We start from the raw sequence: 18,426 nt of genomic DNA, 5'->3' as shown, positions 1-18,426 counted from the left end.
GCTAAGAGCTGATAGCATCTGAAGCCGCGTGCTAGCAGTTTGACTATTTAAATAAGAGCTCTATTTTAACTGGCTATTAAACAGGCGAGAGAATAAGAGACCTTCACTTCATTCCATATGCAGATTAAAAAAAAGAGATTCTGCTAATGAACTGGAGAGTGCAGCGGTCAGACCTTCAGACTGAGAAGAAGCTGAATATGAGAAGATTTTTTCGAGGTCAGGGGACGAGGTTTTTAAAGATTTTATTTAAATGAGTGCTGAGGAAGCCCGGGTCTGGGCGGGTCAGAGTTTTCCCTCCCCTCGTTAAAGGATTATTAATTAGCTGATCAGGCGGATCGCTCGGCTCAGTGGACGAGAAAACTTCAAATGGGGGAACGTCGGCGGGACCGGAGTCGGGAAATCCACACGGCTTAAATCATCAGATGAACGTCGCCTGCCTCGTCTACCTCACATGCCTCATCTGTTTTGACAGCCTTGTCTGCATCGTCTGCCTCATCTACCTCATCTCGCCCGTCTGCCTTGATTGCCTCAATTGCCTCATCTGCCTCAATTACCTCGTCTTCCTCTCACTAGTTAAACACATAATCAACAGCCATGTTTCCATAGTAACCGCTCATTTACAGGGATGTGTACTTTGATTCTGAGCTTTGACTCAGATTTTTATTGGAAGGAGTCTCCAGTGTCAGTAGGTTTTCTTTGCTTTTTTTTTGTTTTTGTTTTGGGGAAGCTGCAATATATTTTTTCCTTAAAGAGAATAAAAGAGAGAGGAGATGATGATGATGATGGAGCTGCTGTGAGACAGGAAATAAACCACATTCCACAACATTAACATAACTATTCAGGGATAAAAGTGACCGCTGGAAGCTTGCTGTGACGTGAGTGAGACGTTAAACTCTGATTAAGGATCAGGAGAATTATGATATTTATTATTCTGCAGCTGATCTTTTCATTCGAAATAAATGTTATCGATGTTTTGATCAGTTTCAGCTTCTTCTTCTTCTTCTTCTCTGTAATGTCGCTAGTGAGACTAAACACACCCCAGGTTTAAAAATATTCCTTATTCACTTTAATGTCGCATCATAAGGTGGAGCAAAAGCATGAGGTCTATCAGATATGAAAATGTGCAGAATGAAATGATTTTAATCGTCTAAATTATTAAATTTTCACTTTTTGCCCAGAGGGTCTATATTATATTTACTGACCGTTTGAGACGTCACTGGAGTTACAGCTTTTAAACTCGACCTGGAAAATAATCACTGATGATTTATTGATGCTGATTAATTAATTAATCAATAAAGTATTGGCACCACATTTCAACGGGAATTTCACTGAGACTGTTCCATGAGACGAGTTTGTGTTGAAGAAATATCACTGTTTAGCGGAGCGCTAGCATCAACTCCTCATTTCCGTCCTAAAAAAACACGCAGCATCGATGTCTGTAGACTTCTATCTGAAACAATAACCTCGTGGTCGTATAAATCAGCTGTAAAAAGAGAGAAAATCCTTCCAGGTCAGGAATTAGCGTTAGCGCTAAAGCAGCGTCGAGTGCTGTGAAAGCAGATGCTTTTTAATAACTGTAAAACGTCTTGAAACGAGCGAACTCATATCCTCCGAATCCCGGAGCAGCCGTGATGATGCCGCCTCAGCACTTACTGATGGAGGCTTTAGTTTTATGTCCGTGTGGAAATTTAAAGCGGGAGGTGAACGGGCCTTCGGAGAGATAAACTCGTCTTTTAAGAGAAAAACATCTCTCTTTTCAGATGCTCTTCAAATTCCTTTTTGTGTATTTATTTGTTTACGGTCTGCGGTTGTTTCAGAGCGCCGACGTTTTAAACCTCTCCGATTTCAGACGCAAAACAACTGAAGACACAGCCAAAATGTCGTCCAGGTTGACTTTTTTTCTGTTTTTCTGCCATGTATTCAAATGAGAATCAAAATCACATTCGAGAAGAATCCATATTTCCATATTCACTGTAAACATGTACTCCCATTCACGTCAAAAAAATGAAAAAGGAACAACTCGGAAAAGTCTGACCATAGAGAAGATTAACATGCTGTTGTTATTATTATTATTGTTATTATTATTATTATAATCTTTATATTTATATTATATATATATATATACATATGCAATTAAAATCCACATTTATAAATTAATGTCACATGTATTACAATCAATAAATTAAGTGATGAACCCATAATAAAACATATTAGCTAGGAAATTTCATACAGAAAGTTTATATTGCAACCTGATATTGTGCATATCGCTGGATGACCATTATATTTGAAAACAGGAATGAATAAATGAATAAATAAATAAATAAATAAATATCAAGGTATGGGTAGGCGGGTTTAGTCCTACAGGAAGTGATGTATGTGAAGTATGTGCAGTTCTGTGTGGTCCTGCGGTGCAGAGTGACATCATTTTGTTGGTACAGGTTTCAGATTACAGCATCGTCACCGTCTCTTCGTGTCTTTTTACGAGAAACTCGAAGCTTCCGGGATATTTTTCTTGTCGGATTTTCCTGAACAGTAGCAGTGTCCTGTGCTCTGCACACCGCTTGGTCAAATATTTGGCAGTGTATAAAACTGTAAAAATGACTGGTCACGTATGATTTTCCTAGCCAGCTATAGAAATGATGGTAATGTAATAATGTAGTCATGAGGACGTGACCCACACCGATGGCTCAGAGAAGTCGTCTTCCTGCTCTTGTGTTCGGCATGCAGGTAAACATTTTCAGAAGTTCTAAACTAAGGCCCTGGGTCCACCAGGAGTTCCTTATATTACACAGTCGAAAAAAAAAATGTTGTTGAAAAAATAGAAGTCTCTTTAGGGGTTAGGAAGTTTGGTCAGAATATATTTTCTGCTAATTTCTTTTTTCTCCCTGTACGTTCACATTACCAGGCTGAAGCGACACAAATCCGATTTTCTGGTGAGGGTGAAGGCTAACACGTGAAGACCCGTGAAGTTAGCCGTCTATGTCTATGTACAGAAAGCGCTATCTGCCCTCTTCTGCCCTACATGAGCTCACAGACTCCCAACAACTGGCCGGTGATTGACAGGAAGAACAGAGTATGCCCCTCCCACCCAGAGACCATGGGCAGTTTTGCTTGCTAGACTTCTGACCAGTGAGATTTCTTGTGATCTCTCTGCCTTAAGAGCAAATAATAATAAGAGCTTTTCTGTTGTGCCACATAGGAGCTGTCCTGACTCAGATCTAGTGTAAACACAAAAATCAGATTTTTTTTTCCCCCTAAAATAAATTGAACCTGAGCCACTTTCATATTTGGTCCTGGATACATACGGATACATCTGAGAATGATCTAGTTGGGGACACATGCATTCATGTTCAAGATACATACGGGTCACTCGAGGTTACAAATGTGAACCGTTAAGATAGAGCTGATGCAAAAAAAATCGGAATTGGGCAATGAAGCTTGTAATGTGAACGTAGCCTTTAATATCTTACAGTGCATTTCATTTGATTGAACTCTATTTAGATTCAAGTGTTTATTTGTGTGCATTTTGTATGGATTTATACGTTTGTGTTTTGTGGTGTTTCTTCATGGAATATTCATTACTTCCTTCACATTTATGCGATACCACCTGGCAATTTTTGGTTGCTCATTTTTAGAAAACGGAAAACTCTTTGGAGCTGCCCCGCAATTACCAGGAGCTTTTTTTGTTGTACTTCCTCTCTACGGCACATCTGTGTCTGGTGCCGTCTTCTGTGCTTATGTGGAAGACCCAGAGCTGCTGCTCAACTACAGGGGAGGACCTGATGAAATGGCAAACTCAGATATACTTAAGAGCAGGAAACAAAATATTTTTTTTAAACTCCTGGTTGTAAAGAACAATCCAATATGAATCCATATCCATGTGGAAATACTGATGCTTTGTACAGCGCTTGTTTTTTTCAGAGTCGCTAGCTCATTGGTTCACGGTTTTTCGTTCAACCCTTCAGACGTCAGACTCAATACTGGGCATCCTTTTGTATACACGTCGTGCACCACCGGCACTCATTGCTCTCGGGGCTGGGAATGTGCCAACTGGGGAAAGGGCTACATAAGGCATTACATGCTCGGGGTAATATAGGTCAGGTGTCACCACCCCTATGCCGTGCCCCTTGCCGTCGATAACTGGACTTAATGTAAGTGGCACCAGCTGTTTGTAAATGTCCGTAGAGCTGCGGCCGTGAGCCAGGCGCTGGTCGTCACGGAGCGTCTGCAGGAAAGGGTTCTCCGTCGGACGGGCTGGATACATTGATTTGCTGCGCCGGCCAATGCCAAGCCCGCTAACGCCTACGGAAGTGAGAGTGTGGTTAAGCTGCGTCGACTGGCTCTTTGGAAGCTTATCCAGGACCATGGTGGATGTGTGCAGGTTAGTGTGAGGAGTGTTGTCCTGAAGACTCACACGTCGTGAAGAATGCTTTTGAGGCAGGTTCTCATAAGAGTGCTGGCGATGGATATAAATGCCCTCGTTCTGATAGTGACTAATGAGCCCTTCACCTTCTTGGTCACTCTGGGGAAGGTAGGCCGTGAAGGAAGCATTGGGATGTGGCAGAAATGCACAGAAGCTCCTGTCTACACTCCCACCTCGAATGGCACCTACGTTAGGGTGCAGGTACTGATCCTCACTTATGTCATACAGATTGGCAGAGTGCAGACAGGCATCACAGCGATACTGAGGTGGTCGCATGGTGTAAAGCCCAGAATAGCTGGAGAACTTGGACAGACAGCTACGGCAGTGGGTTTGTCTCTGGTCCTGGGCAGGAGTGGTCACTGCTGGACTGAGCCCTATCACACCAGGCTTTCCATAAGTATTGTATTTCTTCTCCTTGGCAGCAGTTGTGGCATTCTGCATGACATCTGGTTCGTGAGCCTGAGGGAACTTGTTACTGTTAAGCTGTAGTATTGGCTGCTGCTCTGAAGAAGATGAAGGGCGATGCTTGTTGTCTCTGTGCTCATTGAATATGTCCGGGTAGTGTAGTCCATGCTCCTGGTCTACAGAATCAATGGTGTAGATCTGGCTGCTCTGACTGTTCTGGGAATAGATCTGAGCACTGTGATTGCTCTGCTGGCTGGCTTGGCTGGGCAATGCAGAGAGTTCCACGTCACTAAGGTCCCGTGGCAGGCGGTTACGCTTCCGGAGTGTCTCTTTGACCTTGTGCTGCTTCTGTAGGTCGATGCGGCCAGAGCAGTCAGACATGTCTGAACGTGCAGGGAGGTCTTCAGGCAAGTATCTCTGGCTTTTCATAGTTGCATGTGGCTCAAATACTGCTGCAGGGGAAGGAGGGGAATTTGTGCTAGGTCCTTGGGTCTGTCTCAGAGTTTCAACTGACTTCTTCCAAAGAGCACGCGACTTAGAAGCAGGTACTCCTGGGTCAACAGCACCAGCACCACCACCACCACCACCACCACCACCACTACCGCCACCACCGCCACCTCCTGTGCCTCCGCTACCTGCCACACCAACCTGGGCATCGGCTAGGCTAAGGGCGCACTGACCAGGCAAAAGGGTGTTGTTTAAAGGCTCTTTGTGGCGATTTGCAAGCATGGTGTTGGTATTGTTGTAGATCACGTCTTTTGGAGCAAGGTTATTACCTTTGGGAATGGTCATAAGATCCAGTATTCCAGGCGTAGGAGAGAGGATGCTGGAGACGGGCCGTTTCGGTGAGGTTACCCCGAGAGTGGTAATCTCTTTAGCTGATTTCAGCAAGTGCAACATGTTGGCCTGAGGACTGAAATCCAACTCGGGAAGCTTCTTCATCTCAATGTGGACACCATGGATGCAACTCCAGATACCCTAAACAGACACAAAGAAACATAGACAGTTAGAGTTTTGGGGTTTGTGGGGATGTAGCAGACTGAGGATTTTTGATACTCGTCAATACAGATATTGAAATGAGTAACATATTAGTATTCCTCCATCAGGGGCATCACTGAGTATTTTATTTTTTATCTCATTGTTTAGGATGTTGGAATCACATGATGGCAGTTTTTATGAGGACTATAAGTAATTGAACATGGTGTCAGACTGATATCAGAAGTTTCTGTATTTTCATTAGATTGTATTCTTTACCCTGCTTATGGTAAAGAGAAGTCCAGGTCGTCCCGAGCATAGTCCAGTGAAGCAGTAACGCAGTCGCCAGTAGAACAGGTGCTCCCAACAGAAGGTGAGGAGAGATAGCGCCATGGCAGCTGCCAGCATGTAGAACACACCGGCCATGTTGTCCACATCAAGTTGACTGCTCATCACTTCATTTTTCTCATTATGGCAAATACCTGTGAGCCACTGAGCCTCCAGCTCCTCCATCTCACCTAGTACAGAAATAACAAACAGGTCTTTGGCTCAGATCACAAAAAAGATCACTGATTAATACATTAGCACCGATGTAAACACACTGCATGATGGTGTAGAAAGCCTTGACATCTATGCCTTAGATAATTGTACACTGGTAGATATAAATATAAGTCGTGGTGATCCTACCATCTCCAATGATTCCTAGAATGGCGAGGTCCACAAGGCGCTTCCAGTAGGATCCTTTCTGGAGGGCGATACCGTACCCGGTGGTGGCAAAGACGTAGCCGCTGCCGATGGTCACCAGCTTACAGCCGTCGTCTCGCCCTGCCATGTAGTTCAACACAGCCGCGTCGTAGATGAACGCATCCAGCTTGCTGTGCAAACCAATAATGAAGACAGCTTCATGAAGACAGCTGCAGGTTGTGACAGGTTACAACTGAGGAACTGAATGGAATTAGAGAAATTCTACTTAATGGCAAAACTCAGCGATCTCAATGATCCACGGGAAGCAAATGCACATGGCAGATGAGGTCGTACCCCGTCTTGAGGCTGATCAGTGCGTCCTGGACGCCAGACTGGTGGTATTTGACCATGTACTGGTGCATGTCTGGGTAGTTCTTCCTGATGTTCCTCTCAGTGCTGCCATTTGGGACTGTACCAAAACGGAATGGCGGTGAAAAGGAATATGGGCTCTGGAACTGGAAAAGAAGAAAAATAATTTGGGAAGATTTAAAGAGAAGTTAGGCAGAACAGCAAATGGTGAATTCTATGCAAATGTTCTTCTTTAACAGACAAAAACAGACCTGCCAACTCTGCAGAAGAGAAAGACTGTGTAATCTCCTCAAGACCCTGAGTACGGTGTTCAGATAGAAAAAGTGACTTTTTTATTAACAGATGTTTTTGGTGGCTTTTTGCATATTTTTGAGTAATAATTTATAGCAGTGTACTCTGAAGTTAAAGTGTGCATCTCCTGCAGGTTGGCAGGTCTGTTAAAAGGTGTATATGAAAATAAAATCATACTTTTCTGTCACTGAGCCCAGTGACCTGGTCCACAAACTCCTCCTGGATCATGAAGGCAGCCAAGTTGGCAGTGTAACTGGCCAAGAAGATCACGGCAAAGAAGGCCCACACGGACACTATGAACTTACTAGTGGTGCCTCGAGGGTTCTGTACTGGTACAGAGTTATTGAATACGAGACCCCACAGAAGCCAGATGGCCTTGCCAATGGTGAAAGATGGACCATGAGGGTCTGGAGAGAGAGGATGAGGGTCAGATGAATATTTTAGTTATCATCACCAGTAGAACACAATCTATCTCTATCCACCATAGCCTGGCTTCAACATCTAGAGTTTATGGATGTGTAAAAAATAACAGTAGCAGAGTTTTAACATGACGTTACAAAGCAGGGGCAACGACTGCAATAAACAAAACTTTTCAACTTTAGCAGGCCAAAGTGGTGTAACCACCAGCTCATGTAATTCAGTCACCAAACAAAAAGGGACAAGAAAACAAACAAAGAAAATCAATAAATAAATCAAATTTGAAAGATAGAAAATAGAACAAACGAATGAACTGTTAAAGAAAAAATGAAAGACAGGCAGGAACAAGCAAACATATAAAGTGAAAGAAAAAGGGAGAAATAAATATACCAAAAAAAGAGACAGACAGAAAGAAGCTGATATAAATATTGAAAGAAAGAAAGAAAGAAAGAAAGAAAGAAAGAAAGAAAGAAAGAAAGAGAAATAAATATACCAAAAAAAGAGACAGACAGAAAGAAGCTGATATAAATATTGAAAAAAAGAAGATAAGAAAGAAAGAAAGAAAGAAAGAAAGAAAGAAAGAAAGAAAGAAAGAAAGAAAGAAAGAAAGGGAGGAGAGGAGAGATGGTTTGTACCTTTGCCCTGTGCGAGGTTTCTGTTGAAGCCCAGTGGACTGATGAACTCGAACAGGAAGACGGCGATTGCGGTGACGATGAGCAGCATGACGAACATCATCACCCACACTGAGGCGCTGAACGGCTCTACAGGAAGTGACAGAGCGATGACAGGAAGTCGGGGAAAAATTTACAAATAACAGAGTGAAAAATCAAACTGTCACAGTATTGTTTGGAGATCTCTCAGATTTACCGAGAAAGGCCGAGGGCGATACGGTTCCGTTGCTGCGGGAAACCATGACACTGATCCCCGTCTCCACGAAGGGCACGGAGAAGTCGATGACCTCTGACCTCTCCTCGTTTATGGTCAATGAACCAACAGCCATGACGGCCTTCTTATAAACCACCTACAGGACAAAGACGAGCATGCAAGCAGTGATTGAACCTCACACGTCTCCGGCAGCATATACACGACATTAATGTCTTCTGTTGTTGTTGTTGTTGCTTACTGACCTCGCCCACCATGCCGTTCCACACGTTGTTGATTTTCTTGCCGTGTTTGCCGTTAGTCACCAGGTAAAGGTCGTATGTGAACTTTACATTCCTGGCGATCTTCTTTAGGATATCGATACAGAAGCCCTTACAGCACTGCTTTAGATATGATCCACCTGTAGTGTTACTGTAAACACACACACACACACACAGTCTTACTCTATGGTGTTTAGGTGAGTCTTACACTTTGATGTGGTGTTTAGGAAAGTCTTACTCTTTGATGTGTTTCCTGCAGGGTACAGAGTTGCGCATGCACGTCCCGGTCAGAATGTCCACATCGTCCACTATAACAAATGGCTTTTCCTCTAATGTCACGATGCTCAGGTGATTCTCATCTGCTTCTGCATCTCCAAATGAGTTGTACCGAGGCCATACAGGAAATTTCAGTATCAACGAATGGTTCTCCCAGCGGCCCATCTATAACACACACACACACACACACACACACACACACCTATATTGCATTGTTCTTTCAGTCACTTCCTCCCTCAGGCTGTGTTATTGTGAGAATGTGTGAGACAGTCTAATGTGTGTACATTTAGCACTGATGTTTTGTAATTGTCTCAAGTGTGTTTGCATTGTTATTCAAGTGTGTTTGTGTGTGTGTGTGTGTAAGCTCTGTCAGCACCATCTCCTCACACCCCTGTTCTAGCCCAGTGCAGTGAGAAATGATTAGTGTGGCACTCTTTACACACTCACTGCAGGGTTTCAGTGATTGTGTGTGCAAGAGAAAATGAGAGTAAGAAAGAAAGAAAGGAAGAAAGAAAGACAGTAGAAGACTGGTCTCCATTCTGCAGGTTTTTCCTCTGTTAGCACTGCTTCAGTGCCTGGAGCTGAAGCATCCTTGAAACAGGAACTGCTGAGTAAAATCCAGACTCTGCAGAACAGGACTGATACATTTTTTTTTGTTTGAGCGTGGTAAAGGATTTTCTCCAGGCCTCTCTCCTCTCTGCTGGGTTTATGGCCACTTTGGTGGTCTGTAAGTGGGACTTACACAAGAGAACTGGACTACAAACCATCTGTAGCACTCCCCTAGCTCCAGGGTAGACAGCAGTTGTCCTTTGGTACAAGGTCTAGAGCTATTATGGCTATGGCTCCCAATTTCCACCCCATTTGCATTTGTTCAGGATCAGTGTACAGCCTGCTTCATGTATCCTTCTGAGGACCAAATGCTGGAGATGATTATCCCTGCTCTCACTATAGATGACCACATCATTCAGGTAGACTGCACAGCAATCTTCCAAAACTGCCTGTACACAGCCCATTAGGCACTGGGAAATGGCAGGAGCCCCATGCAAACCAAACACTCTGAACTGGAATATCCCCAGCAGAATCTCCTGATCTTCACCTCCATCAGAAGAGGTCCAAGGTGGTAATTTAAGAAATGTAGCAAAACCTTTTCTCTAAAGCTTAAGGGCACAACACTGGCAGCTTGGTGATGCTGGGATTTCATCATCTCACGAACTTCCAGTCAACAAGCAGACCAAATGACTTATGACCTACAAGCAACAGTTCTGCTTCTTTCACTGTAGGAACAATCAAGTCCATGTTCCTCGTGAAGGACATTTCTCTCTTCAGTGCCTCAAGCTATCTCTCTGGTTCCCACAGGGCCTCTGTAGGATAGGTGAATGTTGAATGCAGAAGGTGTGTCCTCCCTGCTGTCTGAAGGACCAGATTCAGTAACTTCTTAAAGACATGTCTTAGTAAAAGCTTGCTGGTCTTGGGCCAGATGTTCTTTCCATATCACAGGCCAACTCTTCATCCATCTCCATCTACCGTCCTACCATTCTTTCCACATTGTCAAAAGGTTCACATGGTAAACTTTACCTCACAGTTAACAGGAACCTTCATGCAAACAGTAGAATATAAACCCTGCCACTTGGCATACAGCTTTTTGTTGAGGTGAAAAACAGGAGGAGGATATTCGTCCCAGGCTTGTATTCATGCTGATCAAACCACCACACTGCCGAGTCTGCTGAGCCGTTCACAGAATCCCTCCGGCCACTTCCTGGTACTTCTCCAGGTGGTGTCTCATCTCCAGTGCTGAACAATTTCCATTTTCAGCACCTGGCTCCTCTAGGGCTCGTGGTCCCTGAACAGGCCAGCCATGCTCCAGCTCGAAACGCCAGAACCCAGTGGATGTGTGTGGTACGTCTCTTGATGTAAAAAGCAGAAAGACAGCCATTCATCAAAGTCCTCATGTCTGTGAGAATCTTGCTGAGTCTGGATACGAGTCCATCCGTGTGCTTCAGACAGCTGTGATAAACAACTGGTGGTGAAGCTGTACCTTAAGACAAGAGATGGAGTTGCTTCCCCCGGATCTGCTCCCTGATTTTTGGGGTAGATATAGCACACAGCAGAAAAGATTGAAAAAAAAAGAAAAGAGAACGAAAGAGACCTCGGAGAAATAAGAAGTCATTAAAAGAATGTGTGAGCGAGGGAAGTGATTAGGAAACAAGAGCATGAAGAGGAGAGAAAGAGTGAGAGAACACCTAAAACTAATGACAGGAAGAGAGAACGAGGCTAAGAGGATAGATTATTATGAAGAAAACCAACGCATTATTTAGTCAATTAGCTAAATTAAGCGAGACGTGAAAGAGCAAACTGAGAAGACTGAAACGATCCAAAAACACCAGCGAAGGCACAAACATCTCATTCAGGAAATAATGATTCACTGTGGAACTCAACACAACTCAACCACGAAACACACACACACACACACAGTACAAGTACAAGTAACCCTGAAGTACACATTTACACATCACACAGAGAAAAGGCTGGTGCAGTCATTTTGTTGGCGTCTGAACGTTAGCATGTGTTGTGTTGTTGAGTGTGTTGCGGTGTGTGTTTGTGTGTTCTGTCTGAGAAAACGCTTCACATTACTAATTTATAACTACACTCTGAACTGCACTGACACGTGTCTCTCTTCTTACAGGAATCATTTTATCCTCTTACACAGAAATAACAGTGTTAGAAGAAAAATCAGCAACCACTCCAAAGATAGAAAGGGAGACGGAGGGAAAAATAAAGAGAGAGAAACGGAAAGAAAGTGCCAGAGAACGAAAACAAGTCTGTAAGAAAAAGAGAAAGAGGAAAATAAAGGGATATTGTACCACACTGATTTGCTGATGCAGTTTCTGATTTATTCAAGAGCTTCAGCTGGATCATGCTTTTTTATCCGTTTATAGTTGCATGTAATGGTGTGGAACGTCTGAGAAGCGAGTTAGCTCATGTTCTCTGTTCTGTTAAAGAAGCTATAAACAATCGTGAACGATAAAAAAAGTGAAAGAACAAAAAAGAAGCTCACCTTCTCCCATTCCCTCTCGGTGTTGAGTACAATAACCACCAGTTTAGGGTTCACCTGATAACCATCATCCATGAACGACAGATCTCTGCCCTCCAGAGTTACACCCATCATATACCTGCAACACACACACACACACACAGAGTAATGTTACATGTTACTCTTCAGCAATATTGAGTTTAAGAGGGACAGATGGAGACGGGACGCAATGAAAATAAATAAATAAACGAAGATAGAATGAAAAGAAGAGACCAAGAGATGGGAAGAAATAAAACTAATGAAGAAAGAGAGAAAGAGAAGAAAATAGAATGCTACTGATGCATCCCTAGATCATTTTAATTGAGGTGTAGCCCATGTAGACCATTACAGAGTGGAGCGGTATACGAGGTGTAGACCATTACAGAGTGGAGCGGTATACGAGGTGTAGACCATTACAGAGTGGAGCGGTATACGAGGTGTAGACCATTACAGAGTGGAGCGGTATACGAGGTGTAGACCATTACAGAGTGGAGCGGTATACGAGGTGTAGACCATTACAGAGTGGAGCGGTATACGAGGTGTAGACCATTACAGAGTGGAGCGGTATACGAGGTGTAGACCGTTACAGAGTGGAGCGGTATACGAGGTGTAGACCGTTACAGAGTGGAGCGGTATACGAGGTGTAGACCGTTACAGAGTGGAGCGGTATAGGAGGTGTAGACCGTTACAGAGTGGAGCGGTATAGGAGGTGTAGACCGTTACAGAGTGGAGCGGTGTACGAGGTGTAGACCGTTACAGAGTGGAGCGGTATAGGAGGTGTAGACCGTTACAGAGTGGAGCGGTATACGAGGTGTAGACCGTTACAGAGTGGAGCGGTATAGGAGGTGTAGACCGTTACAGAGTGGAGCGGTATACGAGGTGTAGACCGTTACAGAGTGGAGCGGTATAGGAGGTGTAGACCGTTACAGAGTGGAGCGGTATACGAGGTGTAGACTGTTACAGAGTGGAGCGGTATAGGAGGTGTAGACCGTTACAGAGTGGAGCGGTATACGAGGTGTAGACCGTTACAGAGTGGAGCGGTATACGAGGTGTAGACCGTTACAGAGTGGAGCGGTATACGAGGTGTAGACCGTTACAGAGTGGAGCGGTATACGAGGTGTAGACCGTTACAGAGTGGAGCGGTATACGAGCTGTAGACCGTTACAGAGTGGAGCGGTATAGGAGGTGTAGACCGTTACAGAGTGGAGCGGTATACGAGGTGTAGACCGTTACAGAGTGGAGCGGTATACGAGCTGTAGACCGTTACAGAGTGGAGCGGTATACGAGGTGTAGACCGTTACAGAGTGGAGCGGTATAGGAGGTGTAGACCGTTACAGAGTGGAGCGGTATAGGAGGTGTAGACCGTTACAGAGTGCAGCGGTATACGAGGTGTAGACCGTTACAGAGTGGAGCGGTATACGAGGTGTAGACCGTTACAGAGTGGAGCGGTATACGAGGTGTAGACCGTTACAGAGTGGAGCGATATAGGAGGTGTAGACCGTTACAGAGTGCAGCGGTATATGAGGTGTAGACCGTTACAGAGTGGAGCGGTATACGAGGTGTAGACCGTTACAGAGTGGAGCGGTATACGAGGTGTAGACCGTTACAGAGTGGAGCGGTATACGAGGTGTAGACCGTTACAGAGTGGAGCGGTATCACGAGGTGTAGACCGTTACAGAGTGGAGCGGTATACGAGGTGTAGACCGTTACAGAGTGGAGCGGTATACGAGGTGTAGACCGTTACAGAGTGGAGCGGTATACGAGGTGTAGACCGTTACAGAGTGGAGCGGTATACGAGGTGTAGACCGTTACAGAGTGGAGCGGTATAGGAGGTGTAGACCGTTACAGAGTGGAGCGGTATAGGAGGTGTAGACCGTTACAGAGTGCAGCGGTATACGAGGTGTAGACCGTTACAGAGTGGAGCGGTATACGAGGTGTAGACCATTACAGAGTGGAGCGATATAGGAGGTGTAGACCGTTACAGAGTGCAGCGGTATACGAGGTGTAGACCGTTACAGAGTGGAGCGGTATACGAGGTGTAGAACGTTACAGAGTGGAGCGGTATACGAGGTGTAGACCGTTACAGAGTGGAGCGGTATACGAGGTGTAGACCGTTACAGAGTGTAAGAGTATACAGTAAACATAAAGCTCTCAGAGAGTCATTTGTTTTTATCTGGTGCTTCTCTCAGGTGGCTGCTCTCACTCTGGCTAATGAGATATTTCCTTGTTAGCAAGCATTCAGAGCTCCTCATTTTAGCTTCTGCTACATGATGGATAAGCTGATGGAGACCTGCACAGTCACCCTGGGCCTTCTTTATTAAATCAGGTCAGTTACTGTTTACTAACATCTTTAGGCTTGAATGCTTTTGGAGAAATTTGCAGTAAGCCATGCAGATGTGTTTGTTGCTAACGTTGCATTTTCTTTGAGAGTGTGTGTGTGTGTGTGTGTGTGTGTGAGTTTTTCAGGGCTGTGCTGGATTAAATGGTTGTTATTAAAGGTGTTGTGTGCAGGTGCAGGTTCACACTAAGAGCTTAAATCCCATGTGGTCACTATTCCAGGATGTTTCCACATACGCAGAGTTTAGAACTTATTCCCAGGAGGGTTCTTCACGTTAGTGTGGTTCTGTAGGCAGGTGAGAACACCGAGATCAAAACGAGCGTTCTGAGGGCGTTTACGCAAGGTCACCTCTGTTCTGAGTGAACTGTGAGAAAGTGATTCAACTCTGAATCGACTCACCTGCAGGAAGTGAATCAAACATGACAGAAGTGAGCCTAAAGAACAGATCCTATAAAAATCTGATACAAAACTTGCAGAAAGTAGAAGGCCATGTAGTGGAGGAGATCCATCACTGTCTGATGGAACCGGAGCACTTTTGTAAAGACGAGAGGAACAAAGCTTGTTTGGAAAGTTGGTAAACTCTGAGTGCCGCTTCACGAGCCAAAGGTGTTGAAAGTAAGTATTAGTTTAATAGACGCTATATGTGTGTACTGTATATACAGAGCCAGTGGATATACAGGGTGATTATTCCACTACCGTTTATTTGTTTGCAAGGTATATTTGTTTTTTTTTTAAATCTTGTTTTAATAATCCCGGAGCGTATTGCAGCAGCCGCACAGCATCTAGAAATAATGATGTAATGTCATTATGATGTTATACGCTATACAGCCGTACTCATATATCACCACCCTAAAAGGCGAACAGGCTTCGGCTCCTTTATTACCGAGCAGATGCAGGGAAAAGTCAGCTCCTTCCTCCAGCATCTATGTTTAGCTCCACCTACGGCCTGGGCCACTTCTATCACACACACACACACACACACAACAAGTCAGAGATTGAGAGTGTTCTCAGGCAGATCACAAGTCTCTTTTTCATATGCCAGCCGTCGCTGTTCGATACACGACACATCATTATTCTAATGTTTGCCTGCTCTACATCAGGACTAACCTTTCTTTTTCTTCTTCTTCTTCTGTAACCACACCGAATTTTCACATTTACTTCGCTCTGCACGTGTAGCACACGCAGGTCAGTGCTTCATTATCATACTCCCGAGATTCTGAGCCAGCGTCCGCAAATCAATTTCCAAGAAAAGGCTCGCGGTCAGATGATTTGATATTCCCGAGTTATCGGATTCAGACGTGTCTACAGGTGGGGGTGTGGGGGGAGTGTTGCAGCAGACGGCCGTCCTGTTCGAAAGCGATGGTGTACGAGACACCCCGTGATTATCCTCATCCTTCACACCTTCTCAAAGGTCAGAGAAGAGGAAGAGCTTTCTTTCTTTCTTTCTTTCTTTCCTCTTCTCTGCGATCGTCTCAGACGCCTGAGAGTCAGACGTCTGAGCTGCCCTTTAACTCAGACGCCGGAGAGGCCACGCCCCCTCTGACTCACACCTCCATTCAACAGATGTACAGGACTGTGCGAGTGCACCATAAATATAGACGCCACACACACACACACACTCCTCTCAGCCAAAACACCTTTTTATACAGGACTAGTAAAATATTATTATTAGTATAAAGTGGTTTATGATTGTTCTTTACAGCTGGTGTTAAGCTGCTCTCTAAATCACTTCCTCTGGGTTAATTATAATCTCATTCCTCAGATTTTCTTTAGTCACTCAGGATTACTGCCTTTCCTTTTCACAGTTTTTTTTGTTTCATTAACTAAAAGAAGCCGAAACAGACTTATTATAAAATTACAGTCTGATGTGTTCGAGTCGCACAGCCGTTTCCAGAAAGAAACTCTGAACTCAAAATTTTACATCAAGTTATTTTTATTGCAATTTATATTTTTATTTCCATTTAAAAACTTTAATATTAAAATTTAATAAAGACATTAACCTTTTGATATGATATTTTGAAATGAATTTTTTAAATTTAATTCCAACTTCAAGATTATTATATTTTTAATAATTGGTCATTTTTCATATACTCCATAAAATTATTTTGTTGTTTTATTTTAACATTGACAATTCTTTTTCTTCCCCAAAATGTACATTGTTCAAACCAATTTTATCTTTACAAATATTAACATTAAGGGTTTTTTTACATACAATATTTGACCTTAGTTTTTTATTTATAAGTTTGGTATTTTTTTTTATTTTAAAATTGACTTTATTTATTTATTTATTTATTTATTTATTTATTTATTTTTGTTCTAATTAAAAAACAAACAAACTATAACCTTGAGTTTATTCCTATGACTTGGTCATTTTTATCATTTAAATAATTTTATCATTTTTATAATGATAATGACCTTTGACTGTTGTATTGATTCCTGATGCGTGTAACCGTTACATGGACATTATTTTATTTAGCTGCAGTGTTGACCTCAGGGTTTTTTAAAAAAAACAGGAAAATTTCTGTCATGTTCTGTAGCGTGTCTTTAACGTGTTACGGTTTTGTGTGGAAAAAAAACTCGTGAATAAGAAATGTGGTTTAGCTTTAGGCATAAACACAGAGAACGGAGCCACCTGCTACACCACTGCAGCCATGTGTGTGTGTGTGTGTGTGTGTGTGTGTGTGTGTGTGTGTGGTAGAGGCATGAGCTCAGTTCATATATCAAAGTTCACCACAGTGTAAAAATGAGCATTGATTTTCCCCCAGCTGTGTGGAGCGCTCTTTTAAAGCACGGTGTCAGTGTGTGAAGATGTTTCACTCTCTAATCATACATCAGGAGAAAACAAACAAACATCAAACCCATGGTCTATACTGGGATCTAAATGAAAAGCAGGCTGTAAAGACGTGTTCCGAGACTGAAGAATCTTCAGGTCAGCTTTCAGGACTGGACACTGGTTTGGAGGACTGGACACTGGTTTGGAGGACTGGACGCTGTGGTTCGGAGGACTGGACACCCTCTAACACCATGTTCTCTTACACACAGAGATTCAACTACAACTTCCTGCTCTCCTTCTCCAGCCTCTTAACATTAATAAGACACAAACAATTAAACAAACTCCTTAAATGTCAATCAATACGTGTGGGCTTCTTAGGAGAGACTCTGTTAGAGGAGCTGTTACTATAGCAACATCTTCTGACCAATCAGAATCCAGCATACCAGAGCACTGTGGTACAGCAATAATAATAATAATAATAATAATAATAATAATAATAATAATAATAATAATCATCATCATCATTATCATCAGCTAAATGACACAGAGAGGGAAAGAAAGAGAGAGACAGAGAGGGAGAGAAAGAGAGAGAGTGAGACAAAGAGAAAGACAGAGATAGACAGAGAGATAAAGAGAGAGAGACAGACATACAAAGAGAAATGGACAGAGAGAGACAGAAAAATAGAGAGAGAGAGAGAGACTGAGAGATAGATAGACACACACAGAGAAAAAGAGACAGAGAAAGAGAGAGACAGAGAAATTAAGAGAGACAGAGTGAGAGAGCAAGATAGACAGAGAGACAGAGTGATGATTTGTTCAGTTCTTTATATAAAACAGAAACACCTCATGCTGCTCTATGTATCAGGATGTTAGATATTAAATTAATGACAAAGCCTCAGATGACCAGTTCTACGTGACACGCGTCCATTCCAGGGCGCGAGAAAGAGAATCATTCAGTGTGTAGGTCAACCTGCGGGGACTGACCAGTCCACTGCATCAGCACCGCCGGTGTTCATCGATTTTTTTTCGACATCAGCATCAGCACGGGAAAAAAGTGTAAGAAGTCGATGCCTCGGCAGAAGGGAAGTATTTTAATGCGGCGTTTGAGTGGACGATCCTTCTCTCCTGAGCAGTGAATAGAGGAAAGCAGGTCGTGGCTCCGGTGCTAATGGCCTCCTGAAAGCGCTGACCGTTTACTAATAAAAGCATGTTTTGTCTGCTGCTGCCAGCCAACACAAATCGCTTGTGTCAAGATTTCATTGT

The 18,426-nt window shown here is 43.4% G+C and overlaps 1 protein-coding gene across 2 annotated transcripts in view; it reads right to left on the bottom strand.

Annotated features, from left to right (window-relative positions):
* Positions 1 to 1,006: 1,006 nt before the first annotated feature.
* Positions 1,007 to 18,426, bottom strand: part of grin2ab (glutamate receptor, ionotropic, N-methyl D-aspartate 2A, b) — a 97,130-nt gene continuing 79,710 nt past the window's right edge. The window contains exons 4-13 of one of the 2 annotated variants that reach the window (XM_058380586.1): positions 12,038 to 12,152; positions 8,945 to 9,147; positions 8,692 to 8,857; positions 8,432 to 8,585; positions 8,200 to 8,325; positions 7,325 to 7,554; positions 6,842 to 7,002; positions 6,491 to 6,678; positions 6,083 to 6,321; positions 1,007 to 5,806 (exon numbers count right to left, since the gene is read on the bottom strand). In XM_058380586.1, the coding sequence (XP_058236569.1) occupies positions 3,962 to 5,806; positions 6,083 to 6,321; positions 6,491 to 6,678; positions 6,842 to 7,002; positions 7,325 to 7,554; positions 8,200 to 8,325; positions 8,432 to 8,585; positions 8,692 to 8,857; positions 8,945 to 9,147; positions 12,038 to 12,152 (3,427 nt within the window). In that variant the 3' untranslated portion in view covers positions 1,007 to 3,961. The remainder of the gene's footprint in view (positions 5,807 to 6,082; positions 6,322 to 6,490; positions 6,679 to 6,841; positions 7,003 to 7,324; positions 7,555 to 8,199; positions 8,326 to 8,431; positions 8,586 to 8,691; positions 8,858 to 8,944; positions 9,148 to 12,037; positions 12,153 to 18,426) is intronic. The other variant, XM_058380587.1, reaches the window with a different exon arrangement.

The sequence above is a fragment of the Hemibagrus wyckioides genome, linkage group LG26 (assembly GCF_019097595.1).
Source record: "Hemibagrus wyckioides isolate EC202008001 linkage group LG26, SWU_Hwy_1.0, whole genome shotgun sequence".
Lineage (NCBI taxonomy): Eukaryota > Metazoa > Chordata > Actinopteri > Siluriformes > Bagridae > Hemibagrus > Hemibagrus wyckioides.
This window is presented reverse-complemented; position numbering and strand designations above follow the sequence as displayed.